This window comes from Erinaceus europaeus, chromosome 19 (genome assembly GCF_950295315.1).
Source record: "Erinaceus europaeus chromosome 19, mEriEur2.1, whole genome shotgun sequence".
NCBI lineage: Eukaryota > Metazoa > Chordata > Mammalia > Eulipotyphla > Erinaceidae > Erinaceus > Erinaceus europaeus.
The window spans coordinates 67,554,995-67,579,648 of NC_080180.1; the positions used below are offsets into that span (position 1 = coordinate 67,554,995).

General features: G+C 39.2%; 1 protein-coding gene across 3 annotated transcripts in view; it reads left to right on the forward strand.

Annotated features, from left to right (window-relative positions):
* The window catches only part of BBS7 (Bardet-Biedl syndrome 7), a 51,654-nt gene that overhangs the window by 21,204 nt on the left and 5,796 nt on the right, over positions 1–24,654 (forward strand). For 2 of the 3 annotated variants that reach the window (XM_060179131.1, XM_060179133.1), the window contains 9 exons: positions 34–150; positions 4,555–4,685; positions 7,555–7,639; positions 9,467–9,569; positions 12,154–12,346; positions 15,907–15,981; positions 17,349–17,414; positions 19,933–20,072; positions 23,091–23,255. In XM_060179131.1, coding sequence (XP_060035114.1) covers positions 34–150; positions 4,555–4,685; positions 7,555–7,639; positions 9,467–9,569; positions 12,154–12,346; positions 15,907–15,981; positions 17,349–17,414; positions 19,933–20,072; positions 23,091–23,255 — 1,075 coding nt within the window. The remainder of the gene's footprint in view (positions 1–33; positions 151–4,554; positions 4,686–7,554; positions 7,640–9,466; positions 9,570–12,153; positions 12,347–15,906; positions 15,982–17,348; positions 17,415–19,932; positions 20,073–23,090; positions 23,256–24,654) is intronic. The other variant, XM_060179132.1, reaches the window with a different exon arrangement.

The following is a 24,654-nucleotide window of genomic DNA, read 5'->3' on the forward strand; positions in this document are numbered from 1 at the left end:
GTTGTGGGGTAAATGTTTGTTGTCTACAATTAGGTGACTCTGGAGAAGACCTCTTGTTCGGAACATCAGATGGAAAACTTGGGCTCATTCAGATCACTGCATCCAAACCAATACACAAGTGGGAAATTCAGAATGAGAAAAAGAGGGGAGGTATGTTTTTTTTTCTTTTTTTTTTAATATTTATTTATTCCCTTTTGTGCCCTTTTTTATTGTTGTAGTTATTATTGATGCTGTCGTTGGATAGGACAGAGAGAAATGGAGAGAGGAGGGGAAGACAGAGAGGGGGAGAGAAAGATAGACACCTGCAGACCTGCTTCACCGCCTGTGAAGCGACTCCCCTGCAGGTGGGGAGCCGGGGGCTCGAACCGGGATCCTTGTGCTGGTCCTTACGCTTTGCGCCACCTGCGCTTAACCCGCTGCGCTACCACCCGACACCCCGGGAGGTATTTTTTTTGATGTAATTCAAGTTTTGAAATCGAAGTGATTATTAGATAAAATTATAATTATATAGTTTATTCTGGTGTGTGTGTGTGTGTGTGTATTTCTATCATGGCAATTCACAGAGTCACCTCAAATTTGTTTATTTAGCTAGTTTATCAAACTTTTGACAGAGTTACTTATTTGAGACTGGGACATTGCTCACTTGTCAAATTACACACTTCACCATGCACCCAGATTTGATCCCCTGTCCACCACTACATGAGAACACCCTACAGAAGAGAAGCTTCACTGCAATGGAGCAGAGCTGTGGTGACTGTCCTTCACTTTCTGGCTCTCATCCACTGTCTTGGAAAAAAAAAAAAAAACAGTCTACTGGGAGTGGTAGAATCAAGCAGACATAAAACCCCAGCAAAGAGGCAGTAGCACAGTGGGTTAAGCGTACGTGGCACAAAGTACAAGGACCGGATCCCAGTTCAAGCCCCCAGATCCCCACCTGCAGGGGAGTCACTTCACAAGCGGTGAAGCAGGTCTACAGGTGTCTCTCTGTCTCTCTTCCTCTCTACCTCCCCCTTCTCTCTCAATTTCTCTCTGTCTCTATTTAATAACAAATAAATAAAATTGAAAAAAATTTAAAAATAAAATAATTTAAAAACCCAGCAAAAATGCTTGTGACAAGGAGAGCTTCAAGTCAGGATGGCGGTGTACTAGTAATCTCTACTTGCTTTCATGGTCATCAGCACACCAGAAACTATAACATACTTGAAAAAAAAAAAATCAGTATAGAATCAGACTTCAATCCTAGGTGAACTAGCAACAACTCAGAGTCCAGATTGAGGACAGAAGGACTCACAATCAATATAAAAATTTGATCCTGTCTCAGTTTTCTGTCATCAAGCCAGCCAGCCTCTCACTGCTGCAATAACCCATCTTACAGCACTTAACACTTGAGCTCTGACTGCTGCCGTTGTTGAGGTCATCCACCATTTTTGGCCAGATGATCTGCAGTGGTTGCTGTGTTCTACCTGCTTCCAGTTCCAGCCACAGCTCCCAACCTGCTAAGCTTCCTGCGAGGCCTCCTGCAGCCTGAATCAGCACATACCCAGTACAGCTTGCCTGGTTGCAGTTAGACCCCCACACACACACACAACACACACACACACACACACACACACACACACCCTCACTGCCCCAGACTCTGTGGCTGCCATTTGATTCCGACTAGATCCTAGCCACCCACTGCCTCAGCCACCTTTGTGGTGAATCAAACATAATGGCTGCATTGTTGGCCCAAGACAGTAGCTTAAGGACAACTCCAAATTCAACATAACTCTATAAACCTGTGAAGACTTTGTAGCTATGGTCCTAGAGATACTCACCAAATTGAGAAGAAATATAGAGGACCACGACAAATTCAGAGAAATAATGAGGAAATTTACTGATAAACTTGAGTGCTCAGAGAATGAAGAGCAAGGTAACTGAGTCAAAAAGCAGTGGAGAATACCTGCAAGAACACAGACACCAAAGACCAAAGTGGAAAACAAGAAGTTAGGGTGAAAGAAGTCTCTAAGTGGCAGCAAAAAGAAAAGTACATTAAAACAAATGAAGATGATATAAGAGAACTATGGGACAGCATCAAGAGGAATAGCATTCATATCGTAGGGGAAAAGGAGGAGAAAGGAACGTGTCTGGGAGGTAGTGCAGTGAATATGGCATTGGGTTTCTAACATGATATTCCAACTTTTATCCCAGGCAGTGCACTTACCAGAGTGATGCTTGGTTCTCTTTATCTCTTATTAAAGGCAAGGGGCAGAATTCATATTTGAAGATGTCTTAGCTGGGAATTTCTCCATATTAAAGGAGATAGATCGCCTAGATTCAGCAAGATCGAAGGTCTCCAAGTAAAATGAATCCAACTAAAGTTAACCAAGGAACATAACAGTTAAGATGGCAAAGATTAAAAAAAAAAAATCCTAAAGGCTGCTAGAAAGAAGCATAGTATCTCCTGTAAAGGAAATTCCATAGATTATCAGCTGATTTCCACAGAAGCTCTAAAAGTTAGAAAGGATTGACAGGATATAGTCAATGTTCTGAATGAAGAAGACTTTTACACTGCTGAGTTATCAGCTAGATTTGAAGGGGTCACAATGTGCTTTTCATATTAACAATAGCAGAAGGAATTCATCACCTCTAAACCAAACCTACAGGAAAACTAAAAGCATTCACATGAAATGAAAATATTAAATGACACTACCCATGGGGGGGGGGGACAAAACTAGGATCACAAAGTCTAAAGATCATGGACTCAACAGCAGAAGTCAGATCACAAAAGGCTTGGTGGGCTGAAGACTATAGGCTTAAGGTGACCCGGTGGGCTTTGGTGGAGGGATATTATTGCTTCTGTGAGGCTTGGAGTGGTGTAATGCATTTTGAGGAGATGAGAATTCTACATCAAAACACATAAAGGCTTGTAAACCAAGGTTACTCAAAAAACAAACTAAAAAAAAAAAGGTCAGTGATAGAGGGAAACAGCATCACTGGCACATGTGATGCCAGGGATCAAACTTGGTAAAATTTGCTAGTGAGTCTGTTTTAGGAAGTGAGAAGAAGGGGCCAGGTGGTGGCACACTTGGTTAAATGCACACATTGCAGTGCTCAAGAACCCAGGTTCAAGCCCCTGATCTTCACCTGCAGAGGGAAGCTTCACAAGTGGTGAAGTAGGGCTGTAGGTATCTCTCTTGTCTCCCCCACTCATCTCAATTTTTCTGTTTCTAGCCAATAAATAAATAAATAAATAAATAATATTAAAAAAAGAAAGTGAGAAGAAGAGAGAAATCAAAAATGAAGACTAGACTTTTGATCCTTGCAGCTGGGTAGTTTATCATGAGGTAATGGGAGCACTATTAATGAGGCTAATGAATTATTTTGTTTTGAAGCAAATACACCTACCTGAAGACATCTGTATGTCCTTATGTTGCTAGCAGCACAGTTTGTAATAGCTTAAATTTAGAAACAACTCAGATGCCCAATGGCAGATCAGTGGCTAAGAAAATTGTGCTGTTCATAAAAAATGGAATCCTACTCAGCTGGTACAAATGACAAAGTATCTCCTTCACCTTATCTTGGATGAAACTTGAAGGAATCATGTTGAGTAAGATAAGCCATAAAGAGGGAGTCGGGTGGTAGCGCAGAGGGTTAAGCGCACATGGTCAATCCTGGATTGAGCCCCCAGCTCCCTACATGCATGGGGAGTCACTTCACAGGTGGTGAAGCAGGTCTGCAGGTGTCTTTCTCTACCCCTCTCTGTCTTCCCCTCCTTTCTCCATTTCTCTGTCTTATCCAAGAACGACATCAATAACAACAATAATAACTACAACAACAATAAAAAAACAACAAGGACAACAAAAGGGAATAAATATTTAAAAAATTAAAAAAGAATAAATAAATAGTTTTTAAAAAGAGAGAGAAGGATAAATACTAGATAAGCTAACTCAGCGGTGGAACTTGAAAGCAAGGACAAAAAGGGGAAACACCAAGAACTTGGTGTGATGTCACCAACACAAAGGATTCTGGGAAAGACAGGGAAGGGGGAGGAGTTGGGGGGACTTTGGAGTCACTGTGTGTGATGGCAGAAAAGATCCCAAGCTGGGAGTGAGAGGCACCTACCATGGAGAGATGAGAAGTTGTAGCCATATCTCAACAACTGTATTGTAAACCACCGAATAAAATGAGCTTACCTGGTCAAATCAAAGAATGGGCTTAACCCATTAACCTCCGAATAAAACGATGAAAAAAAAAAGTATTATGGGGGGTGGGGAGCATAGGAAGATTTTGCAATGCATATAGATGTCTGAGAGAAGATGCTAAAGAGTGACTTGGATCTAAGTGTCAGAAGCTCTAGGGAGAGCCTTACTTGACATGTAAACATAGAGACCTATGCCATATAGATTCTTATTTAAAGGCCTGGAAAAGGATGAAGTTGGATGAAAAAGAAAAGATTGCTTGATTATGTCAAGAGTTCTTTGTAAATTTATTTTTCTACTCAGATTTGATGTGTACATTTTTCTGGATACATAACTATTTTTACTAGCTACTACTTATATTATCTTTTTGAAGGTATTTTGTGTGTTGACAATTTTGACATTGTGGGTGATGGGGTCAAAGACTTGATTGTTGGGAGAGACGATGGAATGGTGGAAGTATACAGTTTTGATCATGCAAATGAGCCTGTTCTACGATTTGACCAGGTAAGCTTACTTTTAAAAAATGTAAATATATATACTTATTATTCATCAAGCAGTTAAAGAGATGATTGTGATGATTTGGGTTTTATTAAATAAAAGTATATTAAAATGTTTTTTGTTTAATTTGCTACCTTAGATATTATCAAAATGATCTCTAGACTGTTATGCTTGAATAATAGGCTAAAATATTGTCTTTTGAATACATTTGAATAAACTATAAGTCTCTAGGTATTAGATTTTTTAATTAAATATTTGTTATTGAATATGAGAGACAGGAGAACCACAGATCCCTTGGTGCTGTCCACAGTGCTCCCATGTCATGCTGGGGATTTAACCAAAGGCCTCATACCTGGTAAGGCATGTGCTTTACCTGCTGAGCCATCTCCTGGACCTGCCTTTTTCTTTTAAAACAGTGGTTCCCAGCCTTGTCTGATAAGCAGAGAGCCAAAGAAAATAGCACAGCAGTTTATAGAACAAATTCTCATGCTGAGGCACCTAAAGTCCCAGGTTCAATCCCAGCACCATTATAAGCCAGAACCAAGAAACCAGTCAACCACACTTTAAAAAAAAAAAAATTACCAGGAGTCAGGCAGTAGTGGGAGTCGGGCAGTAGCATGCAAGGCGCAAGGACCGGCTTAAGGATCCTGAAACCAGCTCCCCACTTGCAGGGGAATCATTTCACAGGCGGTGAAGCAGGGGTCTGCAGGTGTCTTTCTCTCTCCCTCTCTGTCTTCCCCTCCTCTCTCCATTTCTCTCTGTCCTACCCAATACCGACAATATCAGTAACAACAACAATAATAACTACAACAATAAAACAACAAGGGCAACATAAGGGAATAAATAAATTTTTTTAAATTTTTTTAATTACCTAAAATTTCAGTCTAGTGGTCAGAACCTATTAATGTATTATGAATGATTTTTTTTTTTTTGCCACCAGGATTATTGCTGGGGCTGACACTACGAATCCACCACTACTAGCAGCCACCCCAGCCCCCTTTTTTCCCCCTCTCTATTTGATTTGAGAGGACAGAGTGAAGTTGAGAGGGCAAGAAGGAGACAAAACAGGGCAGACACAGAGAGACACCTGTAGATCTGCTTCCCCTTTCAGGAAGCTTCCCTCCTGTAGGGAGCAGGAGCTGGAAACTGGGTCCTTGCTCATGACAGTGTGTGCTCACCTAGATGTGCCACCGCCAGGCCCCTGTGGATGCATTCCTAAAGGAACTGAAGAATATGGCTGAGTGCAGCATGGACCTTTTATTTGGGTTCTTTCATTGCTCAGCAGTCAATAATGCCCCTATAGTTATGACTTTGCTTTCTGGAGTTTTGGTTACCTTTGATCAGCTAAAGTTTGAAAATAGTGGTGCAGTTTATTCATTAAACTCTTATCATCAGCAGTATAGGAAAAAAAAACATAGTCTACTTAGGATTTCGGTACTGTCTACCATTTCAGGCGTCTACTGGAGGCCTTGGAAAGTATCCCCTGTGAATAAAGGAATACTGAATATGATAATTTGTGGATGTCTTGCTTTCCAAGTAATTTGAAATCCACTGACCTTGATAAAAAATACAAATGCTTGTGGTCCGGGAGGTGGAGCAGTGGATAAAGCTCTGGATTCTCAACCATGAGGTCCTGAATTCGATCCCTGACAGCACACATGCCAGAGTGATGTCTGGTTCTTTCTTCCTATCTTTCTCATGAATAAATAAATAATTTTAAAGAAACACTCAGAACAGAGAAATAATGGTGATGCAAAAGACTCTCATACATGAGGTTCTGAGGTCCCCAGTTCAATCTACCATACCACCATAAGTCAAAGCTGAGGAGTGCTCTGGTGGAAATAAATTAAAAAATTAAATTAAAAAGTTTAAAAAATACAGATTCTTAATTAACCTAGTGATTATTACCAAAAAATTTAGGATATTGCTAATAAATAAATTAATTAATTAAATAAAAAAGTTTTAAAAATACAGATGCTTAATTAACCTAGTGATTATTACCAAACAATTTAGGATATTGCTAATAAATAAATAAACCCTGATTCATCTGGAAAACTTGGCATACTAGTAAATTTCTTAAAGGTTCCACATAGTTTTTTTTTTTACCTTTTTTTGAGCTTATCTTTTTATTCATCTAAAACATCTATTTGGAGGAAACACATGAGAAGTGGCCTATGGAGTTCAGATAATTTATTTATTTAGAGTTTTGCTTTTGTAGTTTTATTGCTTCTAAGGGCCATGTCTGCATGATTCCACTGAGCCCAACAGACTGTATATATCACATAGAAAGAAACAGAAAGGAGGAGAGAGGAGAGATACCACAGCACCACTCCACCACTGATGGAGTGGCCCTGGTGCCATGCATCGTGTTTCAGTGTAGTTGAGGGGTCTCAAACCCGTCATCATGTACGTCGACGTGTGCCATCTACTGAGTCAGCTATCTCCCAACCTTGCTGCTTATGTGATTTTTTAAAAAATTATATTTGCATAAATTTTTGCCTAATAATGAAACAAATATATACATAATTTTTTTTGAGGGAGTTAATACTTTACAGTGTAGTCACTGGTAGATTATATAAGTTCATTAGCAGTAGGACCTCACAGTTCTCTTTCACCCTCCCCTCTCTCTCCTTCCTCTGAGTCTTTTGCTTTGATACAATATACCATTCCAGTCCACGTTTCATTTCAGTTTTTTTTTTTAGCTATGACTTTCTACCCTTTGTGCAGAATTTTTGCCTTTCTAATCTCAGTGTCTACATATAAATATTCAAATATATTGAAGGTCTGAAATGAGAAAGTAAATTTTGTGGCTTACTTTAACATGTCTATGATTTTTTGTATTATTAATTATTGCTTGATCTTAAATTTATTTTAGACTTTGTCTGAAAGTGTCACATCTATCCAGGGTGGTTGTGTAGGGAAAGATGGCTATGATGAAATTGTGGCATCCACATATTCAGGTAAGCTCAAGGATAACAGGTCATTGAAGGAAGAATCATATTTTACATTTTTGTTTTACCAGAGTTTTGCCCAGCTCTTGTTTATGGTGGTGCTGGGGATTGAACCTGAGACCTTGGAGCCTCAGGTGTGAAAGTCCTTTTGCATGATCATTATGCTACCTTCCCAACTGAATTGTTATTAGTAAGTCATTCTTATAGAATTAAAAGCTTTTTGATCAAAATCTGAAGGAATGTATAGGTTTATAAGTTAGGGAGTGTGCCTTGCCATGAACATGGGCCAGGTTCAGTCTCTTAACACCACACTGGAGTGCCACAAGAGTACTTTATGAATGTTTAACATAGCTATAGTATCTGAAAAGTAAATCTTACTCTTTAATTAAGGAATAAATATTTACTGAAATTTAGCTTATGCTTACTATGTGTATTTCTAGTAAGAAAAAGAATATGAGTAGGTATTTTGCCATGTGAACAACCCAGGTTTGAGCCTAGCCCCCACTGTATTGAAGGAAGCTTCAGTGCTGTGGTTTCTCTCAACCCAGGTTTGAGCCTGCCCCCACTGTGTTGAAGGAAGCTTCAGTGCTGTGGTTTCTCTCAACCCAAGTTTGAGCCTGCCCCCTCTGTGTTGAAGGAAGCTTCAGTGCTATGGTTTCTCTCTCTCTTCCTCCATTCTTCCTTCCTTTCTTTTTTGCCACCAGGGTTATCACTGGAACTTGACTACACAACAAATCTACCACTCCCGGTGGCCAGTTTTTCCTTCCTTTTTTTTTGTTTATTATGATAGAGACAGAAAAATAGGTCAGAAGAAGAAAGAGAGACCTGAAGCCTGCTCCACTGCTCATGAAGGTTCCCCTGTGAGTTAGAACCAGGGAGAGGGACTAGGTCCTCATACATAGTAATCTGTGTACCTTCCCATTTCAGTCACCACCTGACCTCACTGTGATCTGTCTTCCCCAACCCCTGCCTCCATATCTCTCAAAAAAAATTAGATTACTCAAAATAATATCACATTAGTCATATAAGTTTAAATTTCCATGAAAATTACTTTTAAAAGGCAGTTCTTATTCATCAGCTGTTTCTGTAACTTTTTTTTAAAATTTTTATCTTTATTTATTTTTGGATAGAGACAGTCAGAAATTGAGAGAGATGGGGAGATAGAGAGGGAGAGAGACAGAGAGACACCTGCAGCACTGCTTCACCACTTGTGAAGCTTCCCCCCTGCAGGTGGGGACCAGGGGCTCGAATCTGGGTCCTTGCATACTGTAACATGTGTGCTCAACCAGGTGCACCACCACCTGGCCCCCTCATCAGCTGTTTCTGTATTTGCTAGACTGTTGATTCATTCCATGCCTAGAAAAACTGTAGGGGCTAAAATAGCTCACCAGGTAGGGAGTGTGCCTTGCCATGAACATGGGCCAGGTTCAGTCTCTTAACACCACACTGGAGTGCCACAATAACAGGGAAAGCTCTAGTCCTATGTCTCCCTTTCTTTCAGTTTTTCTGTCTACCCCTCACTCCCTCTGAAATTAAAAGAATGCAAATACACAGATCCTGACTCCACTAAAAACCTAAAATTATAAAGAAATGAAAGACTTCCTTAACCACAGTATTGTAATATTTCAGACAAAACAAAAATAATATCACAAAATACTTAAGTAATTTCTTGATGATTTAAATATTTTCCAGCTTGATTTATTTTGTTTTACTTTTGAAGAGGACTAGATCCTAGGACTACATGAGGTTGATGTTGGTGGACACAGGAAGGAACATACATGTTAGGACTTGTACTAGTAGCACTTAATGATACATGATGGTAACTCATCTCTGCAGGCTGGGTTACAGGTCTAACAACAGAACCTATTCATAAGGAAAGTGGACCAGGTGAAGAACTGAAAATTAATCAGGAGATGCAGAGTAAAATTTCTTCCTTAAGGTAACTTTGGATATTTTTTTTTCTTTTCATGAGGTGTGTATTTTCTGCTTATAGTTTCAGTATATTTTATTAGAAGGAAGTATATGATTCATTTATCACCTTTTAAATCTAATTTGTTAATTTGAGAAAATTCAGCAGTGACTACTGATTAATGTTTTAGAGTTAGAAATCTTTGTATGCTTTATTCTGACTTTTTCTTTGATACATTTTTTCATTTGCTTAGTTGTAGAGCTTCATTTTTCACACATTAAAAAGAAACATAACTGACTCTATTCATGGTTCCTGTGAATCTGTAATGTTGACTTTAAAGTTCTGTCACTGGAAGTCAATAATGTGAACTCCCTTAGACACAAAAATTACTTCTATAGGCTGTTTAATTGTAGTATATTGAGGCCTCCTTACTTTGTCTCCCCAAATGTCTTGATGAAAATGGTTACTGGTTTTACATACTTTGTTTATTCTCATTACATATCAAAAACCTGCATTGGGGGCTGGGTGGAGGTACACTTGTTGTTACAGTTGTGCACAAGGACTGAGGTTCAAGCCTCAGCCCCCACCTGCAGGGGGGAAGCTTCACAGATGATGAGGCAGTGCTGCAAGTGTCTCTCTTTCTCACTCCCCTCTCAGTTTCTGTCTCTCTATACAGTAAATGAGTAAGTGAATAAATTAATATTTTAAAAGAAGTACTGGGGTTCTCTGGATGCTGGGGAGCAGAGTATCATTTGTGTCTCAGGGCTAAGAACTAAACTTCATCACACCACTTGAAGTATGGAGTGGCAAAACAAAGCAAAACTATATCACTTAAACTGTGTACATAACTTAGACTTGCAGTGTACATCTCACAGTGAGGCTCTGCAGAGTTGTCTCTGCCAAATCTGCCCCAAGGAATCTCTAGTCTCTCTTGCAGTTTTTCTTCCATTCTGTTTCCTGGGAATGTGTGCATACAGCTGTGTCAACTACAAACATTTTTGGGATACATATATAACTCAAGGGCATGCATGATTGTGTGATTTCTCTCCGAGTATGTAGACCACTCTATAGCAGAGTTGTTATCTCCTATTCTAGTGATTCTGTCAGATTCTGTGTTTACTCTGCAAATGTTGATTTTACTGCAAGGATGTAGGCATAATTCAGGGATATCAGATAAGGCCTCTGTTAGCCTCAAGGCCTTTTGACCTGTTATCTGTATTTACTCTGATATTAGCCAAACATCCCCTGGAGGCTTGAGATCAATAACAAAGAATTTCTGACATGTGGTATAATACATAGCTCTTAGTAATTAAGAAAAGTGGCTCAGTAGAAAAGTAAAGGGGGAAGGGGTATAATAATAATGGTTATGCACAGAGACTGTTATACCCGAGGCTCCAAAATCCCCAGGTTCAATCCCCTGCACCACTATAAGCCAGAGCTGAGCAGTGCTCTGGTAAAAAATAAAATAAAATAAAATAAAATAAAATAAAATAAAATAAAGGGGAGGCGGGGTAAGCGCATGTGGCACAAAGGACCGGTGTTAAGGATCCTGGTTTGACTCCAGCTCCCCACCTGCAAGGGAGTCACTTCACAGGCAGTGAAACAGGTCTGCAGGTATCTTTCTCTCCCCCTTTCTGTCTTCCTCATCTCTCGATTTCTCTCTGTCCTCTCCAACAATGATGACATCAATAACAACAATGGTAATAACTACAACAAAAAAAGGGGCAACATGTTTAAAAAATAATGAAATAAAAACAATACAGATTTTAAAAAAGGAAAGGAAAGGAACAGGCATTATAATTTAGAGGTTTATCAAGAAATCAGGAGTTCTCCAACAGTTGCATATATTGTATTGCTCTGCCTCAGTAGTTTTTCTTTCCAATTATTAGTAGATATAACTATAACTAGATTCATCTGCTGGAATTATTTGCATCTTGCCTTAATAACTACAGCTCTATTACTATTGCTAGCACAAGAATGAACATATGTTTTACCCAAATGATGTGGAATTGTCTTAAGCAGTCATACAGGCAAAACTTTCGTTCTTATTGGTGTCTTTATTTTTAGCCAGACCAGCAAAAATCCATTTTTTAAATTTTTGTTTATTTACTACTGGATAGAGACAGAGAGAAATTGAAAGGCAAGGAGATAGGGAAAAAACAGAGAAACACCAGTAGTTCTGTTTCACCGCTTGTGGGGACCAGGGGCTTGAACCTGGGTCCTTGTGCGCTGTAATGTGAGTGCTTAACCAGGTACGCTACCACCTGGTCCCACAAAAATCCATTTTATTTTATTTTTAGAGTTTATTTTTTTATTTTTATTTATAAAATAGGAATATTGATAAGACCATAGGATAAGAGGAATACTTACAGAAGTTTAAATGTCTCAACTTTTTGTAAACATTCCAAGGACCTAAAATATTTATGTGTAAAATATTTTTATTATTATTACCACCAGAGTACTGCTTAGCTCTGGCTTATGGTGGTTTGGGAGATTGAACCTGGGACTTTGGAGCCTTAGGCATGAGTCTCTTTGCATAGCCATTATGCTATCTACCCTCCACCTTAAAATATTTATATTCATAGCTGACAAAGTTACTTTTTTTCTCCCCTAGGAGTGAGCTGGAACATATACAGTATAAGGTTCTCCAGGAAAGAGAGAAATATCAACAGTCTTCTCAATCAAGCAAAGCAAAATCAGCAGTACCTTCATTTAGTGTAAATGACAAGTTTACATTGAATAAAGATGATGCCAGCTATAGCCTTGTCTTAGAGGTACAAACATCAATAGATACTGTCTTAATACAGGTAAGCAAAGTGTTTCATTGCTTTTTTTTCATGAGAGAATTTATTTTGCAAACCAGTCATATGCAGTATTTACTGCTGAGCAGATTTAGACAGTAATATTATTTTTCTAATGTTTTCATTAATATTGCACTATAAAATTATATAAATTTCAGGTGTGCATCATTGAAAATCAAGTATTTTGCCATAGTGGATAAAGCTTTGGACTCTAAAGCATAAGGTCCCAAGTTCAGTCCTTGGCATTACATGTGCCAGAGTGATGCTCTGGTTCTCTTTCCCTCATAAATAAATCTTTTTTAGAAAATCTACAAGTGGGGCCAGGTGCTGGCACACCTGGTTGAACGTTCATGTTATAATGTGTAAGGACTCAGGTTAGAGCTTGGGCCCCACCTGCAGGAGGAAAGCTTTGTAAGTGGTGAAGCAGGGCTGCAGGGGTCTCTCTGTCTCCCTCCCTATTTCCCCCTTCCTTCTCGATTTCTGGCTGTCTCTATCCAATAAATAAAGATTAAAAAAGAAAGAAAGAAAGAAAGTCTACAAGTATATAATAAATTAAGCCCATCACTAAAAGTCCAGTTCTAGTCTTTATCATATATTTGTATACTTTTTCCCTATTCACCAAGCCCCCACCCCACTTCACTTCTGGTAACCACTAATTGTTCTTATAAGATAGTGATTTTAAATATTTTATTTATTTATTAATGAGAAACATAGGAGGAGAGAGAAAGAACTAGGCATCACCCTGGTACATGTGCTGCTGGGGACTGAACTCAGGACCTCATGTTTGAGAGTCTGATGCTTTATCCACTGTGCCACCGCCTGAACCACATAAAAATAGTGATTTTAAATGATTTTATTAGCCTTTCATTAGATAGTCACTTTTCCCATATATTATTAAAATTCTGTGTTTACTTTTATACCATACATGTTAAGCAAACAAAAGAGAGATGAACTTGAGTTTCTGGAAGAGTCAAAAAGGACATTGAAGGCTAGAAGATAACTCAGGCACTAGAGTGTATACCTTACCATCTCAAGGGCCCAGGTTCAAGCTCCAGCAACACACAGGAGCATCACATGGATGTCTCTCCTATGTGTGTCTCAGTCACTGCTTTCTAAATAATAATAATAATAATAATAAAGAATCCAGGGCTGCTGATTAGTATTGTGTATGTGGAAAGCCTTGAGTTAATTTCCTATTACCATATTTTAAAACAATAATAAAATAAAATTTTTAAATGTCTTTTAATTTAATTAATTAATTAATTTTGATAAGAGAAACTGAGAAAGGGAGATATAGAGGAAGAGAAATACTTTCAGTACTGCTTAACCACTTATAAAACTTCTTCCCTGCAGGTGGGGACTGGGGGCTTGAACCCTGGTCCTTGCACATGGGAACAGAGTGTGCCACTGCCCAGCCCCATAAAATAATTAAAAAAAAAAAAAAAAAGGAAGGACAGTAGGGATTTACTCTTTGGATAGTCACCAGACAGAAGAATCTTAACAGAGATGTGACTTACAAAACTCTGGTATTTGATGTTCTTATTAGAACTTTTCTTTTCTTCCTTCCTTCCTTCCTTCCATTTATTTATTTATTTATTTAAGTTCCAAATACTAAAATAATAGCATAGCTAACTCTACCAGACAGGTGGCATAGTGGTGGAGTCCAGAGCTTACAGGAGCATGGTCCCATCTTCAACTGGTGCCACATACTACAGTATGATGCTCTGACTTTTTGTTTCTTTCATGCTTTATCACTCAAATAAATAAATAAATCTTTTTTAAAAATAAAAACATTGTTGAGAGACTAAATTATTGATGAAAATTTACAGCCTTGGGCTAATGAGATGAAAAGGACTTTAGGTCTGAGATTCTGAGATACCAGGTTTAATCCCTAGGATTGCCATAAACCAGACCTGAGCATTACTCTGGTTAAATAAAAGGAATGTAAGGCTAGCAAAATAGATTATTTGATTTGTGTGCTGCTTTGCCATGTGTACAATCCAGGTTCAAGCCAAGGCCCCACTGCATAGAGGAAGCTTCAGTGTTGTAGTTTCTTTCACCCTCTGCCTCTGTCTCTATCTAAAAAGAAATAAGTAAAAACAAACTGAAAGGTACAAATATTTCATAGTAGTTCTAGTCCCAGAACTGCTGCATTGAACAACTAAAGGCACTCATTTACTTAGAAGCTACCTCTTCAGAGAAACCCAAAAATGACCTCTTTTCTGTGTTACTGGTGAGACTCAGATAAACTGAAATGATAAAAATGAAATTATAGAGAGGATTAACTTTAAACCTGCACAAGGGTGACGTAGAAATTCATGAAGCAGGGAGTCAGGCAGTAGCACAGTGGATTAAGTGCAGGTGGCTCAAGGCGTAAGGACCGGCATAAGAATCCCGGTTGGAGCCTCCTGGCTCTCCACCTGCGGTGAAGCAGGTCTGCAGGTGGTCTGTCTGTCTTTCTCTCCCCCCTCTCTGTCTTCCCCTCCTCTCTCCATTTCTCTCTGTCTTATCCAACAACGACGACATCAACAACAATAACTAAAACAATAATGGAAACACAAGGGCAACAAAAAGGAAATAAATTAAAAAGAAAAGAAATTCATGAAGCAGTGCAGAGTAGGGCATACTTCGTACTGTGTGTGAGGACCCTGGGTTCAAGCTTCCAGTCTCGGGGCGGGGGTGGGGGTTAGGGAGACATGGACAACACACTTTACAAGCATTGAAGAATGTTTCAGGGAGTCGGAAGGTAGCACAGTGGTTAAGCGCAGGTGGCGCAAAGCACAAGGACCAGCAAGAGGATCCTGGTTCGAGCCCCTGGCTTCCCACCTACAGGGGCGTCCCTTCACAGGCGGTGAAGCAGGTCTGCAGGTGGCTTATCTTTCTCTCCCCCTCTCTGTCTCCCTTCCTCTCTCCATATCTCTCTGTCCTATGCAACAACTAAAACATCAATAACAACAACAATAATAACTACAACAATAAAACAACAAGGGCAAAAACAAAGAGAAATGAATAAATAAATATTTTTTTAAATGTTTCAGGTGTCTCTCCTTTTCTTTGTCTCTCCCTCTCCCTCCCTATCCCTATCTCTCATTGCCTTTCACCACTATCAGGACAAAAAAAGGGGGTGGTGGTGAAGTGGTCATAAAGAGTGATGCCATGTGCCACTGAACCCACAGTAATCCTGGTTGGGGGAAAAACACATTTACTAAGCATTCCATATTTCTACTGTATGCAAATTTTATATTTTAAACCTATGCTAAGTGAATGTAAAAGATGGCCCATATGTTTATTCACATCCCATAATAACGTTGTGTTTGCTGACAAAATGAGGCAGGAAGATTTTGATACTGTATGGGTAGTGAGTGATCGATGATGTCTGATAATCCAAATTAGCACCATTTTAGTATAGCATTTACTGTACTGCTTTTCAGAAGTGCATGTTGCCAAATATAAATTAAGATAATTCATAGGCAAATTTAAAGATGAATATAAACTAGAACAAGGAGAAAATGCCTTATAATAATTTTTAGTTTTCCATCTAAACATTTTTTAAATACTGATTTTAGAGTGATGTCCCAATAGACTTACTTGATGTGGATAAAAATTCTGCTGTTGTCAGCTTTAGCAGCTGTGATTCTGAGGTAAGTAAACAATATATAAACAATATATTATAAATATATAAACAATTCTTCCATTTCCATAATGCCATTTTAATTAAAGCCTATAAATGTTGCTAGGGTTTGATATTTCTTCACTTTTTCCTTTCAAAACCTTTCCTTCAAAATCTCTTTCTGCAGAGAGTTAGGAATGTAACTCACTGATGAAGTACATGCCTCACCTGTGTGAAGCCTTAGGTTCAATGCCCAATAACACACACACACACACACACACACACACACACACACACACACACACACACACACACACACACACACTTTATTCTCTACTGGATGGAGGTAAGTCTAACCTCCTCATTGCGACACAAAACTCTTTAAGTAGTTCAGTCCTTTATTTTATTTATTTTATTTTTATTTATTTATTTATTCCCTTTTGTTGCCCTTGTTTTATTGTTATTGGATAGGACAGAGAGAAATGGAGAGATGGGGAAGACAGAGGGGAAGAGAAAGACACCTGTAGACCTGCATCACCGTCTGTGAAGCGACTCCCCTGCAAGTGGGGAGCCGGGGGGCTCGAACTGGGGTCCTTGTGCAGATCCTTGCGCTTTGTACTACGTGCACTTAACCCGCTGCACTACCGCCTGATTCCCTCAGTCCTTTATCTCCAGCTTACTTCATGCCAGCTGTCCTTCCATGAACATTATTTCTTTCGAATTTGTGAAAATCAAAGTTGTTAAATACCACTGATACTGCTTGCTTTAATAATATAAATAATATGAGTTTGCATTTGTTAAATTTTTAGCATGAGTTTTTTTCTTTTTTTTTTTTTAAGTTATATCCAGAGCTTCACCATTCCCAACTGACTTTTCCATATATAGGGAGGGAAGGAGAGAGAGAGGGAGGGGAGGAAGAAAGAGAGAAGCCTGAGTCTTCCTTCAGTACACTGGATGCTATTCTTTCACCTGGGCCATATGGCATCATATGGCAAAGCAGCACCATTTCCTTTTTTTTTCCCCAGGGCAGTGCTTATCTCTGGTTTATGGTGCTGCTGAGGATTAAGCCTGGTGCCTCAGAGCCTCAGGCATGAATATACCACAGTCCTATCTCCTCAGACCTGCAGTGCCATTTCCAAGTGAGCTATTTTGTTGGCCCAAGTTTTTGTCTTAAATGTATGACTTTGAATTCCAATTTCATTACTTACTAGTAACTCTTCTTGCCTCAGTTTCTCCAGGGGTTAAAGTACACTACAGATGTTATTTGCAGAAATGAGTAGAAATCATTTGGCACAGCACCACCAAATCATAGGAGTTTGAGACATAGTAACTGTTATTACCACTGATGTTAAAAAGCAGGAATGTAGTCATCTTTTCTTCAACTTTAATTCTTTCCAGTCAAATGATAACTTCCTTCTTGCCACTTACCGGTGCCAGACAAATACCACAAGACTGGAGCTCAAGGTAAAAAAATGAAAAAAAATTGGGGCTTGATTTTTTTTTTTGATTTTTTTTTTTTAATATATATTAAATACATGATATTGTTTCTGCATTAAATTATTATCTGAAATGTGTTATTTTGGGATGGTGAATTGTAATGACCAATAGAATTTAATTTAACCCAAACCACCCCCTCTAAAATTAAGAATCTGGATTTTTTTTTTTTTTTTAACCAGAGCACTAATTAGCTCTGGTTTACTGTGGTGTGAGGAATTGAATCTGGAACTTTGGAGCCCCAGGCATGAAAGTCCCTTTGCATAACCATTATGCTATCTACCCCCACCTTTGAATCCTAAATATTTCTAACTGGACTTTTTTTTTTTTACTGTTATGCTATAGAGAGTTTCAACCATGTATAAAAGTAATGCCTGTAGTTTTAGCAATTATCAGTTCATTACAATCTTCTCTACATTATTGCTTTCCATTTCAAATTATTTTGAAACTAATACATAGCATATTATAATTTCATCTGTAAATATTTCATTACACAATACAAAAATGAAAACTTTTTTTTCTTTTTTTACCAGAGCACTACTCTGCTCTGGCATATGATGGTGGGGGCGGGGGGGCTTGAACCTGGGACTTTGGAGCCTCAGGCATGAGAGTCTCTTTGCATAACCATTATGCTATCTATCCTTGCCCTTAATGAAAACATTTTTTAAACATTTATTTATTCCCTTTTGTTGCCCTTGTTGTTTTATTGTTGTAGTAATTGATGTCATTGTTGTTGAATAGGACAGAGAGAAATGGAGAGAGGAGGGGAAGACAGAGAGGGGGAAAGAAGACACCTGCAGACCTGTGAAGCGACTCCCCTGCAGGTAGGGAGCCGGGGCCTCGAACCGGGATCCTTACACAGGTCCTTGTGCTTTGCGCCACGTGCGCTTAACCCGCTGCGCTACCACTCGACTCCCATGAAAACTTTTTTTTTTTAAGCTTTATTTACTTATTAATGAGAGGGAGAGAAAGAACCAGATATCACTCTGGCACATGTGCGGCGGATGATTGAACTCAGGACCTCATGCTTGAGAGTCCAGTGCCTTAGCCACTGCGCCACCTCCTGGACCACATGAAAACATTTTTTATTTGTGATATTAGGGCCTTTGTGCATGCTTGAGTCTACCACTCCCAGGCCTAATTTTTCATTGTTTTTATTTCAGAGAAAGAAAGAAACCCTTCAGTATTAGTCCATTAAACTTTTGTTTCCCATTGAGAGACAATATTAACACTTCACCACCCTCTTACATGCCAGGAAAAGTGTGAGTTTAAATTATCAGAGGGCTAGGAGCTATGCTTTTAGAGTGCATCCTTTACCGTGCTCAGAGACCCACATTGAGCCTCTAACATCATATGGGAACAAAAAGAAGGGTCTTTCAGGAGGGTTGGAATCATCCAAGTGCAAAGCCTTGGCTGTAATGCAAGAGGGATTGTAATTGTATCATGACATGCAGTAAAGGGCCTGATGATATCAGGGAGAAGCTAGGCAGCTTTCTAGTTTCTTTAGCTTCTTTTTCTTTTCTTTTTTTTTTTCCTTTTCAGTCAGAGAGAGGGAGAGGAGAAAAAGGGGGGAGAGAGGAGAAGAGAGGAGAGGGGAGAAGGGAAGGGAGAAGGAGAGAGGGGAGGGGAGAGAAGAGAAGAAAGAGGAGACTATCTTAGGATTTTCAACCACTCATATTCAAAATAACTCAGAAGACTTTCCCCAAAGTTATTCTGTTTACTCCTATGTAAGCATAGTATTATACTATTAAACTTATACTTCAGTACATTCTGATGACAAATATGTCATAATTGGATCATGGTTCTGCTTCTCCATAGAAAATCAAAAGAATTAAGGATGTGGGTAGATAGCATAATGGTTATGCAAAGAGACTCTCATGCATGAGGCTCCAAAGTCCCAGGTCAATCCCCCATACCAGCATAAGCTAGGGCAAAAGAAAGAAAGAAAAGGAAAGAAAAGAAAGAAGGAAGGAAAATCAAGAATTAAGTTTTTAGGAATATTTTTATGGTCAGTATTATTTATAATAATAGCTATATGCTATAATGTCCCCATTTCTGGGAAAATTAAGTATTCAAATGTCTTAGTTATTTGTCAAACTCACTTACTCCTTCAAAAAAACATGGCTAGATTTTAAACTTTTAAATCTAAATCTCACATAACTGTGTTTTCAGTTGTGGCAAGGTAGTATGAGATTTCTGTCTTTTGGAATTGAATAGCATTGGTAAGTGTAGACAAATCTCCTAGAAAATATGTTGAGGTGATAACTTTTATAGATTGATTTTACTTTCATTCCCAAAAAAGTTTTATTTTCTTTATTCTAGTAAAAAATATAATGCCATATTAATTTTTATTTAAATTTTTTCAGAATGTCATTTTTCACTTTACAACATTTCAGGGACACTCTACAAATGGAGAAGTGCTGCATGTATCTTTCCCCTTCCCTATTGCTATTTACTCTTATTTTCTTTACTCTTTTGTGCTGATCAGATTCGCTCAATTGAAGGCCAGTATGGCACACTTCAAGCATATGTGACTCCAAGAATTCAACCTAAAACCTGTCAAGTTCGCCAGTATCTTATCAAGCCCCTCTCACTCCATCAAAGAATTCACTTCATTGATCATGACAGGTAGGAGAGTGGAGGGAGCATTTTATTTGGTAATTGTAGTTACACAATTGTAATAGAATATTATATGACTTGGATACACTTGATTTTAATTTTTTAAATATTTATTCCCTTTTGCTGCCCTTATTGTTTTATTGTTGTAGTTATTATTATTGTTGAGGATGTCAGATAGAACAGAGAGAAATGGAGAGTGGAGGGGAAGACAGAGAAGGGGAGAGAAAGATAGATACCTGCAGACCTGCTTCACCGCTTGTGAAGTGACTCCCATGCAGGTGGGGAGCCAAGGTCTTGAACCTGATCCTTAGTCTGGTCCTTGCACTTTGTGCTATGTGCGCCTAGCCTGCGGCACTACTGCCCAACTCCCTTGATTTTAATTTTTATTGTTTTATAAATTCAGGCATTGTGTTCACTTAAAAAATTAAATGTTACCTTCTGCAACCCACAATGACCCTGGGTCCATGCTCCCAGAGGGATAGAGAGTGGGAAAGCTATCGGGGGAGGGGGTGGGATATGGAGATTGGGTGGTGGGAATTGTGTGGAGTTGTACCCCTCCTACCCTATGTTTTTTTTAATTAATCCTTTCTTAAATAAAAAATAATAATAATAATAAAAAAATTAAATGTCTAGTGGCTAGAGCTCAGGAGTAGAACACAGGATTCACACTCATGAAACCCCGGGTTCTAGCCCCAGCTCTGCATTTGTTGAACTGTGGTGTTCTGACCATGCTCAGTTTCTGTTTTGAAATAAATCCTCTTTGGGGGGACCGTGCCCACACCACGAATCCACTGCTCCTGGAGACTTTTTTTTTTTTTCAATTCTTTTTTTTTTTTTACTATATTTATTTATTTTCCCTTTTGTTCAAAGCCCTTGTTTTTATTGTTGTTGTTATTGATGTCATCATTGTTGGATAGGACAGAAAGAAATGGAGAGGGGAGGGGAAGACAGAGAGAGGTAGAGAAAGACACCTGCAGACCTGCTTCACCACCTGTGAAGCGACTCCCCTGCAGGTGAGGCTCGAACCAGGATCCTTATGCTGGTCCTTGCGCTTTGAGCCACGTGCACTTAACCACTGCACTACCACCCGACTCCCCTGGAGACTATTTTTTTCCATTTTGTCACCCTTGTTTTATCGTTGTTGTGGTTATCATTATTGTAGTTATTGACGTCGTTGTTGTTGGACAGGACAGAGAGAAATAGAGAGAAATGGAGAGAGGAGGGGAAGGGGGAGAGAAAGACAGACACCTGCAGGCCTGCTTCACCACTCCTGAAGGTGGGGAGCCGGGGGCTTGAACCAGGATCCGTAAGCTGGTCTTTGCGCTTTGCACCAGTCCACTTAACCTGCAGCGCTGCTGCCCAACCCCCTAGTTTTGTTTTTAAAGGAGAAGATGGCATTATTCCCTAACCTGTCTAGGTACACAGCTAGTAAATATGGAACAAGGCTTCAGATTCACATCTCTTTACTTAAAAACCTAATTATCTACCTCTGAATCATACTGATTCTTTTTATAAGGAGAGTCTTATGTTACTATGCTTTGTAACATATGTAGTACAGTACTAGATGAACTTAAGCATTCGACTTGAGTAGATAAAAATTTATTTTTATTTATTTATTCCCTTTTGTTGGTCTTGTTCTTTTATTGTTATTGTTGTTATTGATGTCGACGTTGTTGGATAAGACAGAGAGAAATGGAGAGAGGAGGGAAGACACGGGGAGAGAAAGATAGACACCTGCAGACCTGCTTCACCGCTTGTGAAGCAACTCCCCTGCAGGTGGGGAGCTGAGGGCTGGTACCAGGATCCTTAGGCTGGACCTTGTGCTTTGCAGCATGTGCACTTAACCCACTGCGCTACCGACCGACTCCCTATTTTTTTTTTTTGCCAGAGCACTGCTCAGCTCTGGCTTATAGTGGTGCAGAGGATTGAACCTGGGACTTTGGAGCCTCCGGCAGGAGAGTTTATTTACATAACCATTACGCTATCTACCCCTGTCACTTTATTTATTTGTTAAAATTTAATTTATGGGGGAGTCGGGCGGTGGCGCAGTGGGTTAAGCACACGTGGCGCAAAGCGCAGGGACCAGCGTAAGGATCCCTGTTCGAGCCCCCCGCTCCCTACCTGCAGGGGAGTCGCTTCACGGGCGGTGAAGCAGGTCTGCAGGTGTCAGTCTTTCTCTCCCCTCTCTGTCTTCCCCTCCTCTCTCCATTTCTCTCTGTCCTATCCAACAACAAAGCAACGTCAACAATGGCAATAATAACCGCAACAAGGCTGCAACAACTAGGGCAACAAAAAGGGGGAAAAATGGCCTCCAGGAGCGGTGGATTCATGGTGCAGGCACCGAGCCCAGCAATAACCCTGGAGGAAAAAAAAAATTAATTTATGGGGCCAGGCCGTGGTGCACCTGGTTAAGTGCACACATTACAGTGCCTAAGGACCTGAGTTGAAGCCTCTGGTCCCCACCTGCAGGGGCAAAACTTCACAAGTGGTGAAGTAGGGTATCTTTCTCCCTCTCCCTTTTCAAATCTCTCTGTTTCTATCCAATGATAAAGATAAAGAAAAAAAATAAAAGAAAAAAAGAAAAAAGAACAGATCCAGACTTAAAAAAAAAAATCAATTTATGTATTATTGGGTAGAGACAGAAAAATTGAGAGGGCAGGGAGAGAGAGAGAGAAAGAGACAGACCCCTGCATCCCTGCTTCACCACTCATGAAGCTTTCCCACTGCAGATGGGGACCAGGGTCTTGAATCTGTATGACTTTAACCAGGTACACCACCACCTGATCCCTAATAAATTTGATTCATGAAATGTGTTGTAATGAAAACAAGCTATTTATAATACTATGAATGTTAAAAGCACCTTTTTCACTAAATCAAAATATTTAATATAAAATTATTTAATAAACATTACATGTATAGCATTGTCTGTTTAGCTACAATTGAAAGACTCTATTTTCTAGCATGTTATATACATATGTTGTATATAAATATTCTTAGATAAAAATATGAACTTCTCTTAAATTATAGGCCCATGAATACGCTGACTTTAGCAGGCCAGTTCAGTTTTGCTGAAATTCATTCCTGGGTGGTTTTTTGCCTTCCTGAGGTTCCTGAAAAACCTCCAGCAGGAGAATGTGTGACATTTTACTTTCAGAACACCTTCCTGGATACACAACTTGAAAGTACCTACAGGTAAATAAAACTTACTACTAGTGACAAGAGTTATTACACAGGTAGACTAAATTTTCTTCCTTTTTTTTTTTTTAAAAGATTTTATGTATTTATTAATGAAAAAGGTAGGAGGAGAGAAAGAAAGAACCAGACATCACTCTGGTACATGTGCTGCCAGGGATTGAACCAAGGACCTCATTCATGCTTGAGAGTCTAGTGCCTTAGCCACTGCGCCACCTCCTGGACCAGTATAAATTTTCAGTTAAGGGAGGAATAATTTGAAAATAATATGTTGGAGTGGCATTAGGAGGTGGCACAGTAGCTAGAGGCACTGGACATAAGCACAAGTTTGATTCCTAGCATCTGGTTCTCTTTTCCTCTCACTGGTGGTAGTAAAATGATTTTTTTTTTCAAGAAAATAATGTGATTGAAAACCTATACTGTTCAGTTGCTGGAATTGAGAACTAAGTAGGAATGAGTTTAGAAAAAAATGATTAAAGATAAATATGAAAAATCAATACCATTTCTTCTTTTTTTATTTATTTTACTTATTTCATATAAGACAGTTTCACATGAAAACGACAGAAAAATTAGGGCACCACTCTGATACATGTGGTTCCAGAGAATAAACCTAGAGCTTCAGGCATGCAAATCCCAAACTCTTGTTTCTCTTACCAATCAGTAGCCTTTGTATTCTTTTTTTAAAAAATATTTTATTTATTTATTAATGAGAATGATAGGAGGAGAGAGAGAGAGAGAAAGAGACATTACACCGGAACATGTGTTGCCAGGGGTTGAACTCAGAACCTCATGCTTGAGAGTTCAGTGCTATATCCATTGTGCCACCTCCTGGATCACACCCTTTGTATTCTAAAAAACAGTTAAGTGTTTTTACAAAAATCTCTGTCAGGATAACAATAGGAAAATTGCCGTATAAGCATTGTGGGTATATTCCTGGTAGAAACATTAGGACTTAGGCGGAGGGTAGATAGCATAATGGTTATGCAAACAGCCTCTCATAACTGAGGCTCCAAAGTCCTAGGTTCAAGCCCCTACATCACCATAAACCAGAGCTGAACAGTGCTCTAGTTTAAAAAAAAGAAGAAGAAGAAGGAGAAGGAGAAGGAGAAGGAGAAGGAGAAGGAGAAGGAGAAGGAGAAGGAGAAGGAGAAGAAGAAGAAGGGAGGGAAGGAAGGAAGGAAGGAAGATTAGGACTGCGACCTGGAAGTAGTACAGCAAGTGGGGCACTGGGATCATGCACCCTGAGTTCTGAGTTGGGTCCCCAGCACCACATAGGCTGGAGTGATGCTTTGGTGGTCTCTCTCTCTCTTGCGCACATGCACATTAATCATATTTTATTTCATTTCACTTCATTTCATTTATTTTTTGCCACCAGAGGTATCACCCGGGGTTGTGCACA